The sequence below is a fragment of the Daphnia pulicaria genome, chromosome 11, assembly GCF_021234035.1.
Source record: "Daphnia pulicaria isolate SC F1-1A chromosome 11, SC_F0-13Bv2, whole genome shotgun sequence".
Taxonomy (NCBI): domain Eukaryota; kingdom Metazoa; phylum Arthropoda; class Branchiopoda; order Diplostraca; family Daphniidae; genus Daphnia; species Daphnia pulicaria.
This window is the reverse complement of record NC_060923.1, coordinates 3,889,067-3,904,647: the sequence shown is the minus strand read 5'-3', so window position 1 is coordinate 3,904,647 and position 15,581 is coordinate 3,889,067. Positions and strand designations below refer to the sequence as shown.

General features: G+C 38.0%; 5 protein-coding genes and 2 long non-coding RNA genes across 18 annotated transcripts; 1 reads left to right on the top strand and 6 right to left on the bottom strand.

Annotated features, from left to right (window-relative positions):
• LOC124315791 lies at positions 1 to 525 on the bottom strand. Its single transcript, XR_006911678.1, has 4 exons — positions 490 to 525; positions 311 to 410; positions 116 to 232; positions 1 to 54 (listed from the first exon to the last, which is right to left on the bottom strand). It is a non-coding gene; the product is annotated as an uncharacterized LOC124315791 (long non-coding RNA).
• Positions 526 to 1,217: 692 nt separating this feature from the next.
• Positions 1,218 to 4,838, bottom strand: LOC124315320 (alpha-1,6-mannosyl-glycoprotein 2-beta-N-acetylglucosaminyltransferase-like). The gene is made up of 8 exons (XM_046780921.1): positions 3,951 to 4,838; positions 3,490 to 3,610; positions 3,345 to 3,428; positions 3,022 to 3,263; positions 2,811 to 2,956; positions 2,559 to 2,734; positions 2,236 to 2,492; positions 1,218 to 2,172 (listed from the first exon to the last, which is right to left on the bottom strand). Exons 1-8 carry the CDS (start codon positions 4,079 to 4,081, stop codon positions 1,947 to 1,949), a joined length of 1,383 nt encoding a protein of 460 aa, XP_046636877.1. The 5' UTR covers positions 4,082 to 4,838; the 3' UTR covers positions 1,218 to 1,946.
• Positions 4,839 to 5,275: 437 nt separating this feature from the next.
• On the bottom strand, positions 5,276 to 8,441 carry LOC124316045 (chorion peroxidase-like). Its single transcript, XM_046781784.1, has 14 exons — positions 8,406 to 8,441; positions 8,269 to 8,299; positions 8,112 to 8,224; positions 7,943 to 8,070; positions 7,748 to 7,861; positions 7,396 to 7,577; positions 7,120 to 7,328; positions 6,953 to 7,066; positions 6,619 to 6,763; positions 6,423 to 6,570; positions 6,058 to 6,085; positions 5,535 to 5,562; positions 5,374 to 5,462; positions 5,276 to 5,284 (listed from the first exon to the last, which is right to left on the bottom strand). The coding sequence occupies exons 1-14, from the start codon at positions 8,439 to 8,441 to the stop codon at positions 5,276 to 5,278; spliced, it is 1,374 nt and encodes a 457-aa protein (XP_046637740.1).
• A 611-nt stretch (positions 8,442 to 9,052) lies between these two features.
• LOC124316044 (apolipoprotein D-like) lies at positions 9,053 to 10,003 on the bottom strand. Its single transcript, XM_046781783.1, has 5 exons — positions 9,884 to 10,003; positions 9,660 to 9,805; positions 9,324 to 9,445; positions 9,132 to 9,258; positions 9,053 to 9,065 (listed from the first exon to the last, which is right to left on the bottom strand). The coding sequence occupies exons 1-5, from the start codon at positions 10,001 to 10,003 to the stop codon at positions 9,053 to 9,055; spliced, it is 528 nt and encodes a 175-aa protein (XP_046637739.1).
• Positions 10,004 to 10,986: 983 nt separating this feature from the next.
• Positions 10,987 to 11,780, bottom strand: LOC124315719. The gene is made up of 2 exons (XR_006911597.1): positions 11,193 to 11,780; positions 10,987 to 11,126 (listed from the first exon to the last, which is right to left on the bottom strand). It is a non-coding gene; the product is annotated as an uncharacterized LOC124315719 (long non-coding RNA).
• Positions 11,781 to 11,805: 25 nt separating this feature from the next.
• On the bottom strand, positions 11,806 to 15,528 carry LOC124315456 (non-homologous end-joining factor 1-like). 12 transcript variants are annotated; one of them, XR_006911495.1, is made up of 9 exons: positions 15,167 to 15,418; positions 14,461 to 14,628; positions 14,210 to 14,407; positions 13,999 to 14,137; positions 13,470 to 13,936; positions 13,034 to 13,126; positions 12,829 to 12,873; positions 12,232 to 12,291; positions 11,806 to 11,988 (listed from the first exon to the last, which is right to left on the bottom strand). XR_006911495.1 is itself a non-coding variant. In XM_046781143.1 (7 exons), exons 2-6 carry the CDS (start codon positions 14,608 to 14,610, stop codon positions 13,498 to 13,500), a joined length of 864 nt encoding a protein of 287 aa, XP_046637099.1. In that variant the 5' UTR covers positions 14,611 to 14,628; positions 15,167 to 15,418; the 3' UTR covers positions 13,184 to 13,409; positions 13,470 to 13,497. The 12 variants fall into 12 exon arrangements, 5 of the variants coding, with proteins under 5 accessions (XP_046637099.1, XP_046637096.1, XP_046637097.1 ...); XR_006911497.1 differs by lacking the exons at positions 11,806 to 11,988; positions 12,232 to 12,291 and adding an exon at positions 13,174 to 13,203 and having other exon boundaries at positions 12,829 to 12,943; positions 13,034 to 13,113; XR_006911491.1 differs by lacking the exons at positions 11,806 to 11,988; positions 12,232 to 12,291 and having other exon boundaries at positions 12,673 to 12,943; positions 13,034 to 13,113; positions 13,174 to 13,936.
• On the top strand, positions 12,014 to 13,181 carry LOC124315665 (pro-resilin-like). Its single transcript, XM_046781474.1, has 3 exons — positions 12,014 to 12,198; positions 12,523 to 12,636; positions 12,717 to 13,181. Exons 1-3 carry the CDS (start codon positions 12,193 to 12,195, stop codon positions 12,975 to 12,977), a joined length of 381 nt encoding a protein of 126 aa, XP_046637430.1. The 5' UTR covers positions 12,014 to 12,192; the 3' UTR covers positions 12,978 to 13,181.
• Positions 15,529 to 15,581: the final 53 nt, after the last annotated feature.

Here is a 15,581-nt window from a genome sequence, read left to right as displayed (position 1 = left end):
GAATTCACAGAAACCAACAGCATTACTCCACATGTTGAGATAAATTTCCTGATGCTAAAGAAAGTGTCATGAAGTATTGTAACATAGCTTGGTGATAGGTGGTATTGATGCTTACTTTAATCATATGGGTGATGAATTTATAGTAAGGCATTTGACTTTCATCAAGCAGATCCGGTACATGTGCATACACATGGCAGGTTATTCATTTCACACACTTTATGTCTCTGAAACTCTAAGTGGGAATGGGACAAGGAAATTCTCTGTTATTTACAAATAGAAATAAATTTGCTTATGAGAAATAAAACTGTACCTATCTCTTAGCTGGGTTGCCTTCTAAAACAGAGGTAAAAGCATCCATAGCAACAAACGTGCATGGTATGCCACCAAAATTGCGAGATTCAGAAAAGATCCTATGGTTTATGCGCAAGGATACCTATGTTATAACAAAATCTGAATTGTAATGGTCTGGTAGCAGTAATGGGGAAATACCTTATCTCGGCACATTTGTATTCCACTACATGTGGGCTTCAACCATGAGTTTTAGGCTTTTGACAGCATGAGGATCTTTCGGATGGAAATTGACTGAGCGCTACTAGTCAACTTGTTGGAATAACTGACAGTATGCATCTAGGATTTGAAGAAATAAGTTGGTACAGCATAAAAATAAGGAAACTAGGTCAAGATAAACCTACATAAGTTACGAAGTTCAATTTGGTATATGAAATCACAGGAATATAAGTTTTAATTAGCTACAATTTGTTTCGCCTTTTTCGCCTCTTTCACGATGTAAGAACAACAAGGGCGACAGTGGCGACATCTAGTAATGAGTTTTGAATCTTAAGTAAAAAAAAAAACTTACCGTACCTACATCTATGATACATCCTCAAGGGAGAAGAATATAAATGCTGTAGTCTTCCTTCTACTATGTGGTCTTTATCTGTGTCATCACTTTCATTTTTAATTATTTCAACATAAGAAGTTGATGTGAAGAGTAATAAGCTGGAACTAGTTTCACATGGCTGGTATTCATAAATTGGATCGAACATAAACGAAAATCGAACCATATAGCATACAGTGATAATATGTATGTGAATGTTTAACACATCTTGAAATCAACTACATTTTTCTTTCAAGACGTTCATGTTTTTTTGGCGACTCGAATTCCTACGGGAAATTCTTTTCTGCTATACACAATACCGGGAATAACAAGAATGGAATTACACCAAACATTTCTATTCATTTGAATTTAAAAATACACCAACAGCTAGGGTACATTTAGAAACACCCACACAACTTTTTTTAAAGACGGGACGCAAAAGAAGGCTATGTGACAGGGATTTGATTTGACTAGTCAAAAATGAAACATTTCGATTTTATCTACAAATATACGATGACTTACGTATTTTTAGAAATAGTCTCTTGTTTTCTTTCTATAATTAGGTGTCGGGTACATCAAAAGGCACTGTCGATCGCATTACTTGAAAGTCAGTAACCAAAAACACGGAAATCTAAAAACGGTGACCACTGACAAATCCAGAAAAGAATGTGTAACGTCCATTATAGCACAAACATTCCTTGTGAGACTTTGGTAGTTGATGCACATAACCAGACTGTAAGCTCATTAGGATGTGTGCGTACGAAATAAAAATCGTTTTCTTTTTCTTGTGCAATTTCAAAGAAATTTGTTCAAAAGATTTCGGTTAGGACCGTCGGAGGTACCAAATTTTACAACTGAATGGATGTCATGTCGACATGACTCTTTTTTTTTTTCGTATCACAATAAGTGGTCTCCACAAAACTAAACTCGTTCGGGAATAATGACCCGTTAAGTCGAAAGTACTTATTGCCCGTACTAATTTGTTCTATATCTATACCTGGTGGATGACAGCTAAAGCTGACCTGAATTCACCCTAACTCGTACTAGGGTAGTATTTCACAAGTGGAAACTAGTCGAAGATGGTTAGAGATAGGCACAACTCTCTATCACGAGGATCTCCCCAACCTCCATTTCCTTTCTTCAACCGAATACCTTTAGTGCCCCCCAACATATTTTTAGTTTTCAAAGTAGATGGAAAAAGTGTTTGGGCCTTGCGCGCCGATCTCAGTGACGTCTCCGCTTTTCGCAACGTCGAAGTGTCAGTTCCACAGTTTGCTTTCCTATGATGAACTCCACTAGAAAAACAAAACAATCCTTTTAGTAAAGCAGCCAAGGTAAAACAATAATGTAAAGAGTACCATTCTCCAATATGGAAAACGCGAGGAGCCTTCAAGACTAACGCTCCCAAAATGAATTTTGATTTCATTTTTAAGTTAGTTGGATCGCCGAATAACTTAGGTAAACACTGTTGTGCAACGTGAAGTAGGCTCCAGTCCCAATTGTAGTCATCAACAGAACAAAACAACTCAGAGCATTGCTGAAAGTTTATCCACACTGATCGATTGAACGCCATTCCCATGTTGTGCTTGCTCGATGACCAAGGTAACAAGTCAACCTTAAAAACGACAAGTCAGTGATAATCAAATTGGAGATAACATTCAAACTGAAAAGATCAACTGACCATATTCGATGCTTCACGATGATTAAAGTATTTCGGGTAGGAACCCAGTGACAAGATGTGAGCCTGATTACAGAAGCTACAATCAGATCCTCCATTAAGTAGTTTTTGTTGGAGCCACAGAATATGTAAGAAATCTTCAGCGACGTAATGGTCCTCTTCCATGAAAACGACTGGGCCTGAAAATGTGCAAAGCACAAGATCACGATGTTATTAATTCAAGATACATTTTTATATTGCTTGTTGTCTTTATACCATTGTAATCGCGAAGAGCTTTAATTTTTCCGAATATGAAGTTGACTTTCCACCACCAGTGATGTTTCGTTTGGCTGTAGCGCGCTTCACGGTAATGGCCATATAAATCTGGAGTTTGGGCGTTGCTGCAACCGACTGCAATAGCTCTTGACGAAAAATAGTCTATGCATTCAAATTCTTTTGTTGGAAGTACAATTCCAAATTTTGTTACCGCTCTTTGTTGATATCCCTCGGACAATCGGAGGGAGAGTCTCCCGGAAACGAGTACGGAAATAGTTGAGTGGAATAAGGGAAATGGATTTGCATCACAGCTGCAAAGGGAATGGACTGGATAATATCATTCAATTCTTCACTGTAAATGTTATGTGAAAATATAATTAGGGCTCTCTCTATCCATGCGGCTTGAGATAGACTTCGAAGTAATTTCCTTAAGTAAGATATTCGATTGTGCACCTGTAAAAGTAATTTCCAAATTGTTCCCAAATTAAGTATAGGCATTACATATTAGAAACATTTGAAGAGTATGAATTTTACCTGAATTGTAATAACAATTCCTTTAGGCCAAAATTCAGTTTCATTAACTGGTGGCCAAGAAACATGTTTTGAATTCCATATTTTCTATAGATGGGGTAAAATGTTTTAGAAAACACAACATGTAATATTTAACTCAATAAGTTACCTGTTCATTATTCTCTATGGTAATTTTTTCCATTAATTCCGGGATCGTCAGGTTTGTCGGTTTGGCAAGTTCTATATTACTGAAGTTTGGATGATTTAGTAAAACTGAGCTGCTATTAGACCTAAATATTTTGAACAAACACAAGTTCGACAAACACAGAAACCACAACCAAAGCAGTGTAGGGGTTAATATTAGGGCAAAAGTTTCCCAGACAGAAGACATCAAGTGACACTATCAAATAATGCTTTATTGCCTAGTTTCAAACTCTCTGTATGAATTCAATATTTTCTAGTGTGGAAGATATGTTAAACTATCAATGTTATTTCTATATTAGACCTAAATTATTGTGTAAAGAACGGTTCTATAGGGGAAAAGTACCACAACCACAGGAAGACTTGGAGCCAGGTTGGAGCTAAGATTCCCAGACAAAGATCAATTGAAATACTTGTTATCTAGCTTACCTATGTTCAAAATCAATTTCAGCTCCACGGTAAATGAAAACTCCAACATGAAGCCAGAGGAGAGAGACCACCGCCAATGTTAGGCATATTCTCATCAAGAAACTCTTGCGAAGCCTGGTGATGAGAAACATTTTTGATCTGGTAGGAGGTGAAAGGACTTTCACCGTCTCTCACGCCTCCCGAGTAAAATTTAAAATGTCAACTGTGTAAACAGAATGAGAAGGATAGTAAACACAGAAGATAAATCAATGCTGAAAAAGTAGATTTGGCGAAATTCAGCAACGATTTCATTCTGAGAGAAACGAAAGTTTCGCAGCCATGGCATAGGATGTCAACTTTCCGGAAAGGAAAAGGAGAAAGCTAGCCAATACAACACATAGTAAAAGAGAGACCCAAAGCGGGTCGAACTTTTCACGAAACTGACGGCGGAGGGAGGAAGAAAGTGGAACCAAATACCTATGAAAAAGTAGGCCAACCGGCACAAGGTGGACTATATATTGTAGAGCGCCTCTAGCGGTTGCATTTTTAAATCATGTTTTTTACCGTTTCCTTCGTTTTTCTTGTTGAAGCGTAAATCTGAATAGAATTTACAATAATTTGGGTTCACGTCAATCTCGTACGCACTACGAAATTGCATGCAAAAACACGAATTTTGAAAACAACCAATCAAGTGGGCAGGAGTGGGCAGTTATTTTGAAGCGCGAATGTTCAATTTGTGTTGTCTGCTTTACATTGAAATAAAAGTAATCTCACTTTTTTTAAAAGTACCACAAAACATATCCGTACAGAACACGGTACTGGCGCTCCTGCACGGCAATCACTAGTATTTCAGACATCGACAGATTAAGAAAACGATTGCCGCATGCGTTGTACACCGCATCCGTTTTCAGTTGGAAGTGATAAAATCACATTTGAATGAGGTATTGTGCGATATTCTAAATTCAGCTGAAGTAAGAATCGCTGGGAGTATCTATACTATCAACCATGTCCCGGCCAAAAGCCCAGATCCGGACAAGGTTTGATGCAGATGAGAGTTATAAATTTTCAATAACCAAAATTAACGTTAAAAATTGCGCAATAAAATCAATTACATATTGCGTGTAATGTCAGTTTTGTCTAAAGTATTATTCCAAGATACCTAGATTATTAAATGATGTAAATATTATATAGATTATACCAAATACCATGTCGATAGAATACTAAAATTGGGGGATCTTGTTAGGTAACAAGATAAACAGAATTGCTGCGATTTTTAGAACAGTACTTCGTTTTTCCACAGAGATAAATCCAGTGCAGGGATACTGGACGTATTGGTGCATAGAACTCTAGGATTCCTGTGCAATCAAAAGAAATTTTAATAAATAAAAATCAATAAGTCTAGCGTCAACGCTCAACGAACTACATCTAGACGATCTATACTTACGTTGCAGAAGCAACCGCAATGCATGAAAGCATTGGGCTGGACGCTCAAGACTGTCCCATCACTATTGTCACAGAAGATGCGTGCCAAACCTGAATTACGAAAATTAATCTCTCAGCACAAATTTGATAGCATAAAACGCGAAATAACAGATTAAAACTTACTGGCTTTCTTAATTTTCTGCCAATTGAGCTATAAGGAAAAAAGAAATAAACAAGATCAATTAATAAAACATAGCGTAACAAATGTAATAATTGTTCAAACCTGCAGTAAATAAATGCGGCTGACCTCCCGCTTCCCCGTAGAAATAGCGATCGCTAAACTTTGTTAAATTGTTCAGCAATCAGGCAGCTCATAGTTGGAGCGATAGCAACCGGAAACGGGACTTCAGCTAGTCCACCCACAAATACGTCAATATCGTCAACTCTGAGCCATACACCTGTCCCATAATCGTAGACAGCTACAGTATAGATAAGAAATTAAAATCCATAAGTAAAAGAAAGTAAGTGATTGACTCGCTACATTTCAAATTCACATCAGATTTTATAATTGGGTCAAGTGACGAAGTGATTTTCGTCAAAGCATCGAAACTAGTGGCTTTGTTGAAACCACAAAGTTAACGATATGTGTTGTAACTGGGAAGACCGTGATCACGGCCACGTTGAATATTTAAGGCAGCTACTGTACATCGAAACCCCAAGTAGCGTTGGCCGCTCTACAATTTTAAAAATAAGGTTTCACAGCGTCAGAAGGAATCATAGGTTGAGAAAAGGAAACTATTCCAATCTTTGAATTATTGATCGTATCGGAAAAGTTTGTTCCACAGGGAGTCGTCGATTGTGTGATCAGCTGACGCCGACAGTTGCGTGAGAAGTCCGCGAATAACTGCATCGAAGTAAGTTTTATCGTTGACGATTCTTGACGGGTCGTTGAATGTGTCATTCATTGTATACGAAGAGTTAAGCTATGTGCCGTCTTCCGAGTACAACCTTTATTTTTTGAATAAAGACTTAAAATATTACTTTCATTTCTTAAAATCAATATAGATTTACTTGACGGTTTCTTGAACGAGAGAATGTCCGACGCGAAATCCTGCTGTGGCAAATTCGTTACTGATTGGGCCATTCGTCAAACCGGTGTAATTGGTAAAGAAACCGGATGCCAAAGGAGCAAGGCTGTACTTGGCAATGATTCCCGGACCTTGTTAAGAACACGGATCGTTAATTTGTTCCATCTTGATAAGTATACATGGTAAAGCGGGAATAAATTCATCGTAGGCAATGTGCTGCATTTCAGCAACCACAATTCGTCTGGCTTCTTGAAAGATGGTTTCGTCGCTCCAGGTAGGATTAAGAGCAGATAAAGCCTTGACGACCCGGTTATGTTCGCGATGCTAAAGAGTGTGCATAACAGTTAATTGTGGCCGTTCAGTAGCTCTTGAATCCCCTAGTCAGACAACAAAAATGTGAAACGAATGTAGAAATGTAGACAAATAATATTTACTAGCGTAGAAGCAAGCACCAGTCGTACAGGTGAAAGTGATGGGAAGCAAATCACGATTGTTGGTGGCATCTCTTGTTACCTTTAGAAGACCACCGGTGTATTGACGAAGCGTGGCCAAAGTTGCACTATTCGACCCGTAAAATCGTAGATCCATCCAACCAGTGCGTGTTTTGATTAAGCTTGTGTTTAAACACTTGTTAGTACAACACAACACAATTTATCATCGATATGAAAGTTCTCAGTCACCTGGTCAGCGTATCCAAGACTGCAGTCCAATCGTGGCCCAGCAATTGATCGGACAAAATTCATGCAGGTAATTTTGGTAGTTGCGTTTTTGGGATTAAAGAATTTATTGTCATTGAGTGCGACGGAAATGGGTAGACAGGCCGAATGTAGCTGGGAAGCGTCTAAAGAACCACCAGCAGACGTACAGCAAATAATGTCCGTCCCGTTTGCTATAGAGAAATTGTAGGTGTTACACGATTTTTAACAAATTAACAATTCAAATGTTCATTTCCATACAGAAGGTGAAAGTAGTTGACGATTGAAAATCGTGATTAATTAGTTGTCCAAACTGCATCAGGGCTAGAGCTGTGGCATCAGTTGGTTTTTCGGCTTCTCCAAGGACTCTGACACTGACAAGACGAGCACTAGGCAATGCTGAACCCGTGAACCGTCGCTGGCCACACGTGGAGATTCGATACCTTAATTCAATCAATTCATCTTGAAAGCGTGAACTTGTATTTTTATTTTTTAATGAGCGAAAATATATACCATCAGCATAGGCTGGTGTAATCAAGCGGCGGTAGTCGTGTTAGCCTTGCCAAGATTTGTGATCAACAAGCTGTTGAAGGAACCATCCGCTGTTCGATACTTGGATGGACTGCTGGGGCACGTTGTAGCAGTTAGGCAGATATCATTAATAACGGTGAATCTGGATGTGGCTTGAAGAAGACCAGTGCCACCTTCTTCGTTCGTCAAGCTCATTCTGTTGATTGAAAAAAGTGATTAAAAAATACAGATGCATATCAACGATTTCTCAAATTGGACGGATTTGATCGTTACTCACTGAGCTCTAAGGTATCGAGTAGCTTCCAACATCCGAACGGCCTTTCGTGAGAGTTCCTGGGCTTCTGGGTTGGGTCTCTTGAACTGTGACATGCGGTAAAAGGGTGAGTCTTCCTTGACGTATTGGCCCTGTGCGAAGAGGTCCTATCCAGTTGGGTCATTCGATCGACACAGCTGTAACCAGCCTCTCGACTCATCCTCATTTCATCTTGAGTCAATTTTCGAACAGATGGAACCACATTTTCTGCAACAAGATAAACTCCATCAGTACGCTTTTTCACATCTTAAAATAAAATTGATCAAAGTGCATTATTGCAAATAGCTTACCGACGAAATTTTCAACGGCTCCGGCGGTTCCCTTTAGGATAGGAACAAATTATTATGAAGAGCAAAACAGTTTTAGCGAAATTTTGAATTTGAAACAAATATTAGATAAGCCTAAGATAGTAGAATACAGAACTTACCAATGCTAAAATGAAGAAAGCGATCCAGGGTAACATTTTCAGTTCAATAAATTAAGTTGTCCAATGTCCACCAATGATATTTATACCATTTTGTAACTCCTGTACATCCGCTTTCCCACATTTCCATCTGAGTCAACGTAATCACATTTACGCGTAAACGCACGTAAGCACTCTACGTAGAAAGTGTTGCTTGCGCACAGCGATGTTCGGGCTATGACAAGCTGCATACATTTGTTCAAAAGGTTTGTCTACATTCTTGGCCAGATGTTCGTGTGTTCAAATTGTGGGGCATTAATAGGATTCTGCGGAAACACATTAACACAATTATTATATTCTAAAGCAACCCTTTTCTCCTGTTTGTTTGCACTTGCGCTGCAGCTGTTGTGTTACAATAACAGTCTCACACAATTGCTGTCACTTTAAAGAACGACAGGCGGAGCTAGATTGAACTGGATTTACGATGAAAGGTTTTTGTAATGTCGGGGCCTCTAAGGTTGTAATAGGATATTATTAGGAATTTTATTTGAATAAATAGATTTCCGGAAACATAACGTCGATATTTGTGTTAAGCTATAATTAAATTGTGTGTACGAATAGGAATGAAAGCGATTATAAATAAGATAATTTTAGAATGTCGATAAAAACTATCAGGGCGCTTCTCTGCAATTTGTTACAAAAATCAATCACATTTCTGTTGACTTTACTACACATTTGACGCAAAAGTACCTGCAGCTCGAGTGGCTGGTTGGGATCATTGACGTACGACCTAGGCCGTTGCGACTAAGGACGTCCATTGCCGTTCGCAAGACGGACGGATCGGGTTTAATTGCACGCGTTAGAATCCAGGTAATCTCTGCGTTACAATACAAACAAATTATGGCGTTATAGAGGCATTTTCTTTTAGAAACTATGGCTTACGGGCATTAACCCTTGCTCTAACAGAACAACTCCAAACGACCGCATAATTCGTATAGTCGGTGTCGAGTACCCAGTAAGGTACGTCCTGTGGGGAGACTACATTCCGGTTAGTATTTTCATATCTGATATCAATTTATGATTTTAAAATTAAGATCATCTTGGACACTTACACGGGGAGTCTTCATAAGTAAACGCGAATTTTCCTGGACTTAGTAGTTTACCGACACCTTTCACAGACACAAATCGGCTGGCTCTAGAAGAAAAATGGAAATCACGACTAAACAATTTACACTGTTCTTGTGATATAGCCTCAAAATAAAGATAAGAAAATGTTACATTGGGAGGATACGCTGGCCTTTGTTGTGCACAATAATGGTGTCGTTGCCTTCCAAGGTGTAAGTTTCCGAAGCGCATTTAAGTCCTGAATCCATGATGAACCAATATCTTCTGTTTTTAGTATTTTCGTACCAAGTTCCAGCGTACTGTGGGTAACACATCACACCAACAGAAAATGGTTTAACAATTTATAAATTGAACAAGTTTTTTCGGTTTTAACTTACCTTGGCCAAATCGAAATCCTTTTTCACTTCTACTGTAGGACATCGGCCCATATTCAGCGTTTGGCAATTGATCAGCTCGATCGCCATAAGAAACATTGCAAGAGTGATGGAGGCACGCATTTTATAAGGTATCGAAGACAAGCTCGACTAAAGCGGGATGTTTGAATGCCAGACATGTTATATCTTTGGAGTAGGTCGAGTAACACATTCCAAAATCACCCGGTCAGCGCTTTACACACTGTCCGCCTCTTCCACTAAAATACCGTTAGAAATAGCCGAGAGCTCAACCATTATACCTGTCGTCACGTAAAAAGTATTAAGCGTCTTCTTTCCTAAATTACTATAATCCTAAAAGATGTTTAGAATTAATGATACGTGTGCAGTATATTAGCTTAAAAGCACAAGAAACAAAAGAGATGCTATGTGCTACTTAAATAAATGTTTTGGCAACGTCACATTAGCACAATCAAAATGGGGAAATGGGGAAACCAGAAGGATAACCAAAATATCGGTAGTTGGGCCTGCAAACAATTTTCAAACTTTATTTCTTACAACTTTTAAGGTTCGCAGAATAGGATCTTACCTGCAATTGCTTCGGTGGTTAGTTGTAACCATAGACGTACGACCTAGTCCGTTGCGGCTGAGCACCTCCATGGCTGTTCTCACAACAGACGGATCAGGTTTAATTTCACGCGTAAGAATCCATGTGACCTCTGCATTGTAAAATGAACTGGCGTTTATAGAGCAACTGACATAAAAGTAATTTTCAAACTTACGAGCATTAACACCGGCATTTTCAGAGCAGCTCCAAACAACCGAGTAATTTGTGTAGTCCGTGTCTAGGATCCAGTACGGAACGTCCTCTGCCCCAGTTCCATGCACTTAAGACATTCGTTTAAATATTCATTAACTAATTTGGATTGCCATTATTCAAAACTTGAAGCTAAAACATACGTGTAACACTGTTGAAGCTGAATAACAGTTTTCCGGGAGCCACATGCTTTCCGACAGCTTTGACAGACACGGGCCGATTGTTTCTGAATAAATTTTTCAAAGTAGACTTAAGGAATAATATTATCACTAACGTTCTAATCTAAACTTACATGATTCGCTGGCCTTCGTTATGCATGAGAAGCGTGTCGTCACCTTCCAACGTGTACGTCTCGGATGCGCATTTCAATCCGGAATCCATGATGATCCAGTATCTTCTATTTTTGCTGTACTCGTACCATTTTCCAGCGTACTACAAAAGAGTCAACACACATAATAACGCATTGTAGGCCTACACAAATAAAATTAATGAATTTACCTTAGCCAAATCGAAATCCTGCTTGACATCGAGGGCAGGGCATCGTCCAAAATTTAACGTTTGGCAGTTGATGACACCAATCAACATTAATAGCACTGTTAAAAAAATAGAGGAATGCATTTTGAGGACGATCTTGATCGACTCCTAAAGACTGAATGCGAGTTCACCTTTCCTTAACGTAAATCAAGCTGCATACATAATGTGTGCAAATCACGTAAAACAAGTTTAGGTGGACAAACTTGTACATACCGTTAGACCAGACGTGGTCATCCTAATCTATTGTTTCGGTGAATTTTTTTTTTTAAAGAAGCGCTTCAATTATATTATGAGCTTACGTTTATACATATAAATATTGACATTCTCTTGCTGACATTCTCCATTCTGATTGTCGCGTACAAACTCTCACAAGTAAACAGTCTTTGAAACAGTTAACAAATGTCACGACAGAAGACTACCGTTAGCTAATAGCAAAGCTGAGGCGGATCTGTGACAACCGAGACATCGCTATAATCAATACATTTTCGCTAACGAAATAGCTAGCAACATTCTTCTTTTACATTCGCCTTAGACGAATCCTTAAAATTACTAATAGTCATGAACTAAATTACCTGTTCCAGCTGATTAATCCATACAAACTCTTGGGAGAAAGCTCTATTAATATGCCAAATTGGGCGGGTCCGCAAGTACACGTATATATTTTGACATTTAGAAATGCAATTATACTTTCTGATTCCTAAGATTAGACGCCAAGGGGAAGTCATCTGCTAAAGAGAATACCCTTTGGGACATTGCAGTTCTAAAAAAAGACAAAATCGATATGTTACAACTTGCAAGTAATGTGTCACATTAGAACATATATTTTCTCATTATGATGGTGACTTCGCCCTCTTCTAAAAATACCGGGATTGCAATACACTCAGCTTTTGCTATAAAAACAGGGTGATTCACTAGAGAAAAGTCTCCAGTCTTCTTTCGAACAACACGCATTTCATCTCTCAACATGCAGGTAGGATAAAAATTAACAGTTATAGTCAGTTACCTTTGATTCGGTTTAAGGGGATGAAGAAGGTTCAATTTCTTGAAAACGAATTATCTCAGCCTAAATGAGGCGGTTTACAAACTTGACGTTGATTCAGAAAGAGGTAAGGTAACAAAAGATAGAAACTGGAAAAGGCTGAGTTCGAAACATTGAAAATGGTTTTCCCATTTCTCCTTTACTACCTAGATACTTAGATAGGGATTAAAAACCTTTCCAGGAATAGTATTCAGTTTTTATTCAATATTTGGCTGACTTCCTCTATTGTTTTTTTGTTTTGTTTTTAAAAACAAGGTCGCACTAATTGCATTTTCGCTGGTCGTCTTCGTCGTCGCCACCCCCGTTCCTTCCTATCACGATTACAATACCCCCAGCTATCCCGAATATAAGGAAAAAGAGCATCACCATGTAAGTCTACACAACTGTTTCTTCTGTAGTTTCTCAGAATTGAATGGAATTAATAAAATTGTTTTATTACGGATCCCCAGGCTCTTGCGAACTACAACTTCAAATATGACGCCGTGGACCATTACGCAAACTTTGGACATGAGGAAAGCCGCAAAGGAGATTTCACCAAAGGAAGTTACTATGTTGACTTACCTGACGGTCGTCGACAGCACGTGAATTACTACGTCGATGGTCACTCTGGTTATGTCGCCGAAGTCACATACGAAGGAGAAATCAATTACTACAATGATTACAAATCGCCCTACTACTACAAATCACATAAACAAACTTATCAATATTAAACACAGACAAGTTTGTTCGAGACATATTTATTAGATGCTTTTTATGCTTATATTACCGCTTTAGTACTCCACTCCCAGAAAATCTTGAGCGTACATCTCTTGTTAGATGTGAATTGCTAGATTAGATCTGCTATTTCTGTTAACCAAATCTGTAGTAATAAGGTAAACCATATTTAATCAGAGCAATACATTATACCTTTCTGACATCGTGTGCTTATTATTTAATGTTGTAAATTGAAGTTACATCCAAAACGTACAAGCAAAGATATTAAGACACGTATATGCATGTCCATTTTGGAACAAAATCAGTAAAATAATGTAATGGAAACATTAGGACTCGATTAAATTCAACTCGAGATGTGCACTCGCTACTCTACGGACCTCATCTTCTTCAATCTTATAGCATGAAGGCTAATCTTTTGACTTTAACGACTTCAACTTAAATTAATCACCTTGTTTGAGTTTATCAAGTTTCTTAAAAAAATTACAAACCTGTGTCAAAGAGTAAGATGCAGGAATTTTACAATATTTTTGCTGAACACGCCTTTTTAGCTCTTTTGGCCATCTCTTTCTGTTCTTCTTCACGTAATCGCTTTTTAATGGCTTCTGATCGACTCTCTTCACTCTCCTGGAACAAAAATAATGTGTTGGAATCATGATGATTTTAATGGTTTTAATTTGGCTTTTAACTTTGGCTGGTGATTGTGTTGAAGTTTGTCCTCTGTTCGGAATCTCTTCTGTCAATTCGGCAGATACGTCTGAAACAGTTAAAGCTGAGCGACGTGCTATTGAACTTTGGAAATAAATCCTTTCGACAGCAACCGAATACAACTGTTTTAATCTATCAACAACTCTACAGAACAGAGATGTAATTTTTTCTTTGGCGCTCTCTTCAATAGTGCGCGTTATACGTGAAGCGAAGAATGTTTCCGCATTGAATTCTTTGGTTTCCAAGTGACCTTATAACAAGAGAAATAGTGAGCGCTTCGCCACGATGACAAAATAAACGTTTGTAACTCACGGCGGGATACGGTTGCACCTGAAGCTTTGTAGTCGTCAATTTGCTTATCTTTGCTTCGGATGATGTTGCAAAGCTCTTCTTCAACGCAAGCTGCTTCTTTAAGCATTGCCAACAATGGACGAATTATAAAAGATTGAAACTACCAGAATGGAATATGTGTTATGGTAGGTCTAGGTTGTTTTTAAGTTAACTCATTTCTTGTGCTATATACCTGATCAGCGGTTTCCAAAGTCAAATGAAATTCCCAAGAAAAGGGTAGATTACCGTCCAAGTGAGATTCTAGTTTCAACGTGATGTTTTGATCAACTGAAACTATCGTTAGACTATTACTCTGCGAATAGCTATTTAGCAATGTGCGAAGTTGTTGGATCAGATGTTTTACTGTCGACTCGATTAAAGGGTTTAATTCCTAAAATAAGAAAGACATTAAAGAAGGAAAAATCTGGTACTAGGAAAACAAACCTGACACCGTTTCATAATCTCAGTAGCTGTTTGTCGTTCACACCAAATTGAAGTCATATCAGTGAGGTAAATGACAAAATTCTCGTCGTCCGACTCGGCTCTTACTGCATATCCTTCTGAGCCAATTACGAACCATCCGAGCGCGTCCATAAGAGTGACAAACTGAAACTTGAAAATTAAGCTAGTTGTTAGTTGAGATTCACTGCCCGCTATGATAATAATAAAAAAAAAATTGTTAATGGGCTGCGTGATAGTTTTTTTTTACACTTTCAATTAAAAACATCTGCACGGAATTTCTTCGTAATGAATAGAAGTAACATTTTGCTTGCAGTGCAGCTACACTTTCACGACCAAAAAAGCTTCTTCTAAAATGTGAATAGTTTTGGGGTCTGAATAGAGCATAATATGCTCAATTTGCGCTTGGATTGTATTGGAGGCAATAAGACTGTCATAACTTTTAAAACCCACTAAAAATGACAAGGGAATCTCTACTGTATTATATAGTTCTAAATTCATACTTTTTAGCAAAAAGACTGCTGGCAATAAATATTTGTCTACATTATTAAGCATTTTCCAAGATGTAGGCTACACAATAATATGAAGAATTGCATTGTTATGGGTAGGAAAAGGGAAAGTATAGTAACATACAACCCGCCCTTTCTTTCATCACTTGATACTGATAATATCCTTTCGGTAATAGATATACCTTCTCTACTTTGTTTTCAATAAATGCACCAGATTTTCTGCCTAGTTTGTGGTTTTTGAATCATCATCACTCCTTACCAATTATTTAAAATCGCCTACACAGTTATATTTTTAAGGCACATGTAAGAGAAACTAATGTCGAAATTTGTTGATCTTCAGGCAGGTTATCATGCAGGGTATTTCCAAGATTCATTTGAACATTTCTTGTGACAGCTAGGTTAAACATTATTATTATAGATTAAGAAAGAGGAGAATAACTTGCCCCTTTTTCTGAATAGCGTTATTAAACAAACAATCTAGTCTTATTCGATCAACAAGATGAGCAATTTGAAACTTACTTTGAAGCAGACGACTGAAAACTAAAATCTCAAAAGAACTTTTGTTGATTGTTTATCGAGGTTGCCAAAGCCACGTGA